This window comes from Streptopelia decaocto (assembly GCF_964273445.1).
Source record: "Streptopelia decaocto genome assembly, chromosome: 18".
Taxonomy (NCBI): domain Eukaryota; kingdom Metazoa; phylum Chordata; class Aves; order Columbiformes; family Columbidae; genus Streptopelia; species Streptopelia decaocto.
The window spans coordinates 894,953-904,319 of record NC_138673.1 but is presented as its reverse complement, the minus strand read 5'-3'; the positions used below and the strand labels follow the sequence as shown (position 1 = coordinate 904,319).

General features: G+C 49.2%; 1 protein-coding gene across 6 annotated transcripts; it reads left to right on the top strand.

Annotated features, from left to right (window-relative positions):
• The first annotated feature begins 94 nt into the window (after positions 1–94).
• On the top strand, positions 95–9,003 carry LOC309447573 (1-acyl-sn-glycerol-3-phosphate acyltransferase alpha-like). Of its 6 annotated transcripts, XM_082068336.1 has the most exons (8): positions 95–985; positions 2,303–2,356; positions 3,169–3,258; positions 3,642–3,775; positions 4,216–4,391; positions 4,671–4,766; positions 5,278–5,350; positions 7,752–9,001. In XM_082068336.1, the coding sequence occupies exons 4-8, from the start codon at positions 3,652–3,654 to the stop codon at positions 7,895–7,897; spliced, it is 615 nt and encodes a 204-aa protein (XP_081924462.1). In that variant the 5' UTR covers positions 95–985; positions 2,303–2,356; positions 3,169–3,258; positions 3,642–3,651; the 3' UTR covers positions 7,898–9,001. The 6 variants fall into 6 exon arrangements, with proteins under 6 accessions (XP_081924462.1, XP_081924458.1, XP_081924460.1 ...); XM_082068332.1 differs by lacking the exon at positions 3,169–3,258 and having other exon boundaries at positions 2,227–2,356; positions 7,752–9,003; XM_082068334.1 differs by lacking the exon at positions 3,169–3,258 and having other exon boundaries at positions 7,752–9,002.
• Positions 9,004–9,367: the final 364 nt, after the last annotated feature.

Here is a 9,367-nt window from a genome sequence, read left to right as displayed (position 1 = left end):
TTTGAAAAAGGTGCAATAACAACGTGAGCCGAGGACGGTGGTAGGTTTTGTATGAGGATATTGGATAAAGCAGATTCAAGAACCTGTGTATTTTTAATGAAATAAGGTATTTCTTGCTGAAGTCTCTGACCCGCACTCCTGTGTCATTTGGCACCATGAAATATTCCTCAGAGAAAGGGACCGGCACAGGATTTAGTTCCAACAAACACTCAGCAATAATCTCCTCCTTATCACCCCCAAAATGGTAAGAGTGCCCATGAGATCCTCAGAGAAAAAAGAAGAGGCACAGACACCAACTTCTGCCAGCACCTGGCCAGGGTTCGGGGGCGATGCTGGGGCTGTGTAGGCTGATAAATATAATCCTGGACACATTTTGAAGGCAGAAAGCATGCAAGCTTGCCCTAGGAGTGGGTTGGCTTGTGATTAACCTGTTGCCCAAGAAGACTCCAAGGTTCTTCTCCACAATGCTGCTTTCCAGCAGGTCCACCCCAACCTGTACTGGTGACGGGGGTGGTTCCTACCCAGGTGCACGACCCTCCTCCTTCCCTTGTTGACCTTCTTGAGGTTCCTCTCCACTCAACTCTCCAGCCTGCCCAGGTCTCTGGATGGCAGCTCAGCCTCTGCTGTGTTGGCCCTTCCTCCCAGTTTGGTACCAGCAAACTTGCTGGGGGTGCACTCGGTCTCTTCATCCAGGTCATTGATGAACAGGTTGAACAGGACTGGACCCAGTGCTGACCCCTGGGGAACCCACTGACTACAGCCCTGAATCAGACCCTACACCGTTGATCACAACCCTCTGGGCTCTGCCATCCAGCCAGTTCTTGATCCATCTCACTGTGCATTCATCCAGCCCGCACTTCCTGAGCTTGTCTGTGAGGAGGTTGTGAGGGACGGTGTCAAAAGCCTTGCTGAAGCCAAGGTAGACAACGTCCACTGCTCTCCCCTCATCTATCCAGCCAGTCATACCATCATAGAAGGCTATCAGGTTGTTCAAACATGATTTCCCCTTGGTGAACCCATGTTCCTGATAACCTTCTTTTCTTCCACATGCTTGGAGATGACATTCAGAATGACCTGTTCCATCACCTTTCCAGGGATGGAGCTGAGGCTGACCGGCCTGTAGTTTCCTGTCTCCTTCTTGCCCTTTTTGATATCTGGAGTGACTCTGGCTTTCCTCCAGTCCTCAGACACCTCTTCTCTTCCTCATGAGCTTTCAAAGATGATGGAGCTTTCAGTCCTGGCTAGAATTCAACATTGTTACTCCTCTTAAGTGATAGCTGCTTGAGCAAGGCCTGTTGTCCACATAATGAAACATGAAGCTTTTCTTTTCCAGCCTAGTCATTGTACTTTTTGTAAAGATCCATTTCTCGCAGTGTTTTTAGGAGGTAAAATGAAACTGGAGCATTCCCAGGTTACACTTGTGTTTTCCTGATTTTCTTCTTAGGTATCCAGATGCTGTCTAAATGTGTGTTTGCCTCTGACCACGAAAACATCAGGAATAGCTGCTCTTGCTTTGCTTATCTTTTTGTGTAGACACATGGCAGTTTTGCCACTTTTCCCACTCTATTTAAGGAGTGTCTGCTTGCCCAGCTTGGTCCCTCTGGTACCTAAATGTGTGAGCAGGATCTGGCTGAAAGGATCACTGGTTTTTCTCTTTCCCTTATAACACTAATTTCTGATTTCCTGGGCATCTTGCAGTCAGCTCACTTCTTGGTGAAGCTCAATGCTTGCACAGAGAGTGGGACGGCCAAGGTGTCTGTGCCGTCCAACCCATCCCGCTCCCTCCTATCAAAGACTTTCTTGGAGGTTCTCAGGGTTCCTGTGCTCAAGGTCCCTGAATCAGGGCTGTGTCTCCAAGCAGCCATTGCTCCACCAGCCCGGAGCCACACACCCCTGCACACGGGCAGCCTTGCTATTGCATATTTGCCAGCCAGCTCCTGTACACAGAGCAGCCGGGGAGGCCCTGCTAAACCGGCTTTCCACGGTTAGTTTGGCTCCGAGTGGTGAACACAGCCTTTCTGAAGCATCATTGCTCCTGAATCTCATTCCAGCTTTGTGCCACCCACGTGTAGCTGATCAAGGGAATCTAAGCTCCGCTCCACAACATCGGGTGCTCGTGACCCATTTGCTGCTCTGTGCAACACTCTGCTGGTTGACTCTGGGCTGGAAGGATGGAGCTGTTGCTCCTTCACTACCCATTTACTTGTCTGTTCATCATGTTTCTAGTCCTTTACCAGGTGAATCCTGCATTCAGATACTTCTGCAAGATGAACTTCTATAAGTTGTGTCTCTTTGCCCTCAGCACTCTGATTATTATGATGAGTATTCCTCGCGGACGTAATGTGGAAAACATCAAGTAAGTTGTCTATGGCTTCTTTCTACCCTGGGCATAGATAAGAGTCAAGTTGTGCTCTGTTTTGGAGGGTCCTGTGAGCTGTGCTGCAGTGGGAAGGAATGAGTTGTGTATTGATGTGGAGAGAGGACAGGCTCTGTACTTCAGAGAAGGGACGTGGGTTCCAGGATTGTATTTGAGTTGATAGAAAGAATAATGGAAGGAAAGGATGTAAAACGTGCACAGGTAAAGTGACTTGCTGTTTTTAGTAAACCTCTCCTGTCTGGTCTTCAGAGCTGCATTTCCCTCCTCCATGTGGCTGCTCGTGCCCCTGCTGAGTCGTGCTGAGAAAGCTTCTGCAGGTGTTTTTTTTAACTTTATCCTGAGCCTGTGCCCACCTGGACAGGCATGAGCAGACACCACCAGTGTGCAGTGCTGATGCGTTGTCACTGGTGTCCCCATTGCTGGAGTTACAGCCCAGTGCCCCAGATCTGGCAGTCTCTGAGCCCGTCCCCTTGCTGCACATCTCGTCTCCGTCTGTTCCTGCCTCTGCAACAAGCTGCCAGGCTTACGCAGAAGCTGCACAGCTGGTTGTGCAGGTGGGATTAACAACCGTGGGAATTAGTAACTTGGGATGTGGTTGAGTGGGGGATAGAAACCAACTCTGCTATGTGACAACATTGTGCTTGTGGCCTCCTGAGGTGCTGCAGAGGCAGGGTTTGCTGCTTCACTGTCATATGCTGCAGTGGGAGTTCGTGTCTCTTAACTGAGCATCAGTTAAGATGAAAGTTTTCTTCTTAATTTTTGTGCCTGACTTTTATTCTTTATTTTTCCAGTATCTGTTCAAGTATGGCTACCAGAATTGCACTCTAATGTCACCCAGATAAAAAATCATCTTTCCACAGTGCAGGCAATAGTAGAGTTGGGTGCGTGGCATGTTTATGACAGCCTGTATTCATGATTCAGTGAGGTGGGCAGGGAATTAGATCACAAACAGATGCACTATGAATATGGGCATTATCTAATATCTTGCCGATCTGCAGAACTGCTGCAGCTGAAGCTGCTTGGCCATTGGTCCAGCCTGGCTTGAGGAAAACCTGCTAGGTGTATTTGTCTTTGCTAATGAAGTGAAGAGCTGAAGAGATGTACTAGTTGCTCTTCTCCAAGTCATGGGTCTAATCTAGGAGCACAGAGAAAGAGGCTACTCTGCAGGAGCAGTCTGTGGGATGGCCTGGTTTAGAAGAATGGCGTTTGGGTCCTTTACCCAATTTCAGCATCTCTTTGAGTTACATCTGCTCCCCTTTTCCAGGTTTTTTCGCATGACAATCTCGCCACTCAAATACATCTTTGGCCTCAAGATAGTGGTGAAGGGCAAGGAGAACCTCAGGACTAAGGAGCCTTTTGTCCTCGTGTTGAATCACCAGACTTCTCTTGACATTATGAGTACGTGGTGACCCCGTCTCCCGCTCCAGGACCCAGTTGTCTGTAGGGGAGGATAGTGCAAAATCCCAAATAGCACAGATAGAGGGGCAGGACTGGCTGCTACACAGTCCATTACCAGCTACCCCCAAGCCAGGGTTGTTCTCCATGGTATTGGAGCCCAGTAAAGTATTTTCAAGCTAAATCAGCTTCATCCTTCCCAAGAGAATGGGGATGAATGTGTCAGCTGACCACAGCTGTGTCATAGTTGCTCTCATTCAGTGTCAGCAATAGTTCTCCTCTAAGTGGGTGGTTGGTCTCAAGACCCCCAGAATCCCTTTCCAACATGTTTCTGATCCTACGAAGCTGGATAAGCACTGCAGACATCTTGCAGAGCAGGGGGCTGTAGGCCAGAATCTGAAGTACAAATGACAACTTGTTCTGTCCTTGTTGTCCTCTTCCAGTGGTGGCGGAGATATTACCACATCGCTGCGTGCCTGTTGCAAAGAAGGAAGTCTTGTACATGGGCACTTTTGGCTTAGGATGCTGGCTTGCAGGGTTCATTTTCGTTGACCGCAAGAAAAGGGAAGAGTCTATCGCTACCTTGACAGACGTGGCACACTCCCTGCACAAAGAAAACGTGAGTGGGGAGGATTCTTTGGTGAGGAGCCACTGGAAAACATGAACCTTGGTGTGACTGGAAAGGGATCTTTGTCTCTCAGCTGGGTACTGGGCAGAACAGGGTAGGAGCATCTCTGGTGGGTTCGGTGTATTGTCTGTCTGTAAAGTGCTTTGAGTGGAGGAAGTTGGTGTCTCAGCATGGTCAGGAGCAGACACATTAGTCCCAGGGGAGTACACCCTCAAAGTGGTTTAGAATAACTGGACGTCCCTCTATCTCAATGTCTTCTCTCTCTTGCAGTTCAGTGTCTTGATCTTCCCTGAAGGAACTCGCAATCGTGGTGGCTCCATGTTGCCCTTCAAACGTGGGGCCTTCCATCTGGCCGTGAAAGCCCAGGTGAGAGCCACCTTCCCTCTTCCCCTTGGGGTGCAGTTTGCCTACCATGGTCCACCAGCAAACAGGGCTCTGTGGCTTCTGGTCCCTGGCTTCCCCTTGGATCAAACACACAGCCGAGAGCCCAGCAGGAGCTTGCAGATGACACGGGAAGGTTCTGTTTCTGGGACAGATGAAAAACCTTCATGACTCAGCTTGGGAAAAAAGCAGGGAGACCTTGACAAGGGCCCTGGACATGCCTGTTGGGGGGGAGTTTCTGCTGAACAGGACTCTGTATGTACTAATTTGGCAATCCATGCATTGTTGGCCTAAATACAGAGATGAAAGTGTAAAAAGCAACAGCGAGGACATTGGGTGATACAGTTAAATGATGTAAATATCCCTCTGAGTGCCTACTATCAAGCTGACTGGGATAATTACCAGCAAAGTGCAGGACTGACTTAAGAACACCAGTTATGTTTTGGGGGAGGAATGGGGAAGTTTGGAGATTCACGGTAGACTGCCTCCCCTCCAGGTCCCCATTATTCCTGCAGTGATCTCTTCCTACCATGATTTCTACAACCAGAAGGAGAAGAGGTTTACACCAGGTGAGGATGGCTGGGTGCTGGTGTGAGATCGGGCCTTGGAGGGAGCCAGGAGGTGGGTGGGCAGGGGACCCCGCGGGATGTGGAAACAGCAGCCGGACAACGGCAGGTTTTGTCTTCTTGGGAGGGGAGTGAAAGGGGGGATTTCAGGTATCGCTTTTGCCTCTCCCGTTACATTTCAGTCATAGAATACCAGGTTGGCAGGGACCTCAAGGATAATCTGGTCCAGTCTTTCTTGGCAAAAGCACAGTCTAGACCATTCTCACAGCTTGTCCGATACCCGTATGAGGGAACCTGGAGAAGCAGCAGAGTGCTGCTGTACATCCTGCCCCTGGCCCCACCACGCTTGTCATTGGATCTGCAGGTGCATGGACAGTTGGGGACCAAAACCAAACACAGATATTTCAAAAAAAGTCACGCTGAAATCATGTCTCCTCCCAGTTACCCTGTTCTTTCCATGTTTTATCCATTTTTGGTGACAAGAATTTCTGCTGGTCACTGATAAAATGTTATGGGGGGAAAAAAATGTAAGTCGTGAGCTTCAGAAGAAAAATGCAGAAAAAAATCTTTTAAATTCCAGCAAAGAAAAGTAACCCACCCTGTTCCTCCACCCTGACACCCACCCCAGAATTGCTTTCTGCCACATCCTGCCTCCGCAGGCCAGCCCTGCATCTGAAACTCTCATTCCTCCCTCTCTTTGTATCTGGGTATAATCAATCCTTGCTGGCAGACACCTGGAAGAGAGAGTTGGTACAAATGTTAAACACTAAATTTTCTCTTTCTACCCATCTTTCATCTGCTGGGTCTATCCTGTCTCTGGTGGTGACACAACAAAGCCTTTTGGTCCTGGAAGCATTCCCCCATGTGGGGGTCATGAAAGCATGAGCAGGGATGCCAGCCCTGTCCTACTAACCCGCTCCTTCCCCATCACGTCCCTGCTCAGTTGGGCAACCAAGACAGAGAACTCCTCTGGGAAACCACAGAGCAATACAGTGGGGAGGTATCTCTGGAGCAACTGAACCTTTTGCTTTAGGCAAGACCAACTCCAAAGATAGATTAGTTTATTCTGTGCGTTGTCCAGCCACATCTGGAGTAACTCCATGGAAGGAGATTCCACAACCTCCCTGAGCTTTTTAGGAAAGACTGTTTGCAGTTGCATGTACACTCACCTTTATTAATAACCTCACCATGGGAGTTTGTGGTCAGCCAACCTCTCAGCTCTTTCCCAGATTCCTGTTGAACAAGTGTGACTTTCACTGATGGAGAAAAAAAACCCACAGTTAACTTTTCCTGTACCTCCTCACTTTGCCCACCTGCAAGTTTTCCTAGGGCTGATTCTGAAGATGTGGTACATGTGGCCAAGAATTCTGCATGTTGAACACACTGATCCTCAGGTCAGAAGAGCTCGCCATGTCCACAGTGGCCCTGGGAGTGCTGATGAGCTCCTGGAAAGCACAGCTCCATGTCCAGTGTGTGCACACTGTCGTGCATGCAGGAAGTCTGGTGCTTGCTGGAAGTCTTTTGTACCCCAACAGACCAACCTTTTCAGCACAGCCTTGCCATCGCTCAGCTGGTTCTGTAGGACCAAGTGAAGCATGGTAGACTCCTGAGATCCCAGGCCTAGCATTGGATGCACAATGTGCAGACAGGGACCATGTTCTCTTCTTTTGTGGAGCTCTTCTCCATGCTTCTGTTTCGCCTCCCTGACTCTGCTAGCAACACTTCTAGATCTCATTTCCCAGCACACATATAAAGGCATGCAAAAAGTTTAAAAATAACCCAGACACTCCACAGATCCTCAGCTGGGTGTCTGTGCAGGCAGTGTCGTGTCTCTGCTGGCCAGAAAAAGGGCCTCTGTGTGCAAGAGCAGAAGAGCTCCCCAGTATGTTCTTCTGTTTACACCAGGCCATTGCTCAGGTGGTTTCCAACAGGACTATGACATACCTTGGCCAAACACGGAGTATTGGGTGCATCCCAAAGCATGTTTCTGGAAAGAAGGATTCTGCTGAATTTGGTGTGTGTAGATCAGGGCACAGCCAGTTCGGATGCTTGTACATCTCATTCTCTCTGCTGTGATCCAGACAGACCCTGAAGTTTTTCCACTGTGAAAACTTATTCGATATGAATCATTGTATTGGATGTATTTGGGGAGAGAATCACCTGTTTCCGTGTTTATTTTTTTGTGGTCTCTGGGGATGGTAAAAGTCTGGTTTGGGTTTTGGTGTGTGCATTTGGGACACGGCTGTGTTGCTGCACAGCTGTTGGTGTGAAATAGGGCATTTCCCTTCATTTCTGTCTCATTCTTTTGTGTGTACTGATCCCTCTGGTCTGTCTTCTCTTGCTCTTCTACACCTCTCACATATTTCCTTCCCTCACCTCTTACCCTCCTCTCTAACTCTTCCAGGGAAAAGCATCATCCAGATCCTGCCAAAAGTGGAGACGCTTGGCCTGGGCCCAGACGATGTTCCCAAGCTCACCAAGCAGGTCCGTGACTCCATGCTCACCACCTATCAGGAGATATCAGGAATGACGAACAAGGCTTCACATTAGTGATCCCATCTTCCAGCTCCAGCTGGGGGGGAGGCCATGGCAACCACGGGGAGGTCTGGAAGCAGCGACAACCATCGATTATCATAGAATTATAAATGTCCTGAGTTGGAAGGGACCCACAAGGATCGAGTCTAGCTCCTGTCCCTGCCCAGGACACCCCACAGGTCACCCCGTGTGTCTGAGGACGTTGTCCAGTCTCTTCTTGAACACTGTCAGGTTGGGGCCGTGACACCTCCCTGGGGAGCCTGTTCAGTGTCCAGCACCTCTGGGTGAAGAACCTTTTCCTCATGTCCCACTGACCCTCCCTGGCACATCTTCTGCCGTTCCCTGGGCTCTGTCACTGGTGGCCAGATTGCAAACTTGTCATGCCAGAGACAGGGAAAACATCCACAGAGGAAGAAAACTTCATAAGTGGAGGTGTTGAAATTGTTGCCATGTTCCTTGCAGAGAACTACGCCACTTACATGGACAGATATGTGGTGGGTATCTGGACATTTCTTTGTAATCTTAACCCTGAGAAATTGTCTCCAGTTGGACCCTAGGCAGAACCAGACCCTCCTGCGAGCATCTTAATTTTTCCTATTCCAAACCAACAAGGTGGAGGCATTCACCCTAAGCCTGTGGCCATCCTGCCTTGGGAAGTGGCTGTCCTGGGGTTTGAGGGCTCCCATGTTCCTCTGGAAACACACTCAGGAGAAAGGACTGTCTCCTGCCTCTTTCCATGGAGTGGACTTGGGAAGTACCTCTGCCACAAGAGGGAAAGGCAAATTTGGGAGAGAGGAATTAAAGACCTTAAATGTGTCTTGCAGGAGTTCATGGTTTCTTCATTTTTCTTAGCCCTCCTATTAAGTGAAGCAAGATTTTTCTTTCAATGGTTGGACAGGTCTTGAAAGTGTGAGGGGAACATGCCTGGGGACTCAGAAACCAGAGGCAAACAGCAGAAATGTGTTGCTTAACATCCTTGCTGTGTCCTGATGATCTCATGATTTTTAACACAACCCGTGCACTTTTCAGCCCAAATACACTCTGGGATCTGCAGCTCCTGATTTCTGAATACTGCTTGGTTTTGCCATCTTCTGTGTGTCAGAGGATGGTGTCTTGCCTTCCTCTGCCCAGGGTCACCACAGCTCCACACTCATGGAGCGGCACGGTCCCAAGCTCCATCGCTTACCGCTGGCAGCCCCTTGGGTCTCCTGCAGCCCCTGGGCCATGGGTGGGCAGCACAGGGTACTGAGCTGAGATGGGCATGACTTACCAAGCACCTTCTTCATTAGACCTCATCAGAGAGGTGCCTACTCCACCCAGAATCTTCACTACCTTAGGATGCCACCTACTTACTCCCAGTGCCCTCCTCCCCTCCCAGCTGTGCCAAGGAGAGATGGAAACTTAATGTGACTTACACATTTTTGTTTTTTATTTACTTAATACGAATTTGGGAGCAACCATGCCAGCCAGATGATTAATTTTTAG

What these genes read in the sequence shown, in the direction of transcription:
- LOC309447573 (XM_082068331.1), top strand. Translation starts at nt 2,172, where the DNA reads ATGGAGCTGTTGCTCCTTCACTACCCATTTACTTGTCTGTTCATCATG. An exon ending in GACTTCTCTTGACATTATGA is followed by an intron (nt 3,776 to 4,215) that starts GTACGTGGTGAC and finishes GTCCTCTTCCAG; the next exon opens with TGGTGGCGGAGATATTACCA. An exon ending in GGAGAAGAGGTTTACACCAG is followed by an intron (nt 5,351 to 7,751) that starts GTGAGGATGGCT and finishes TAACTCTTCCAG; the next exon opens with GGAAAAGCATCATCCAGATC.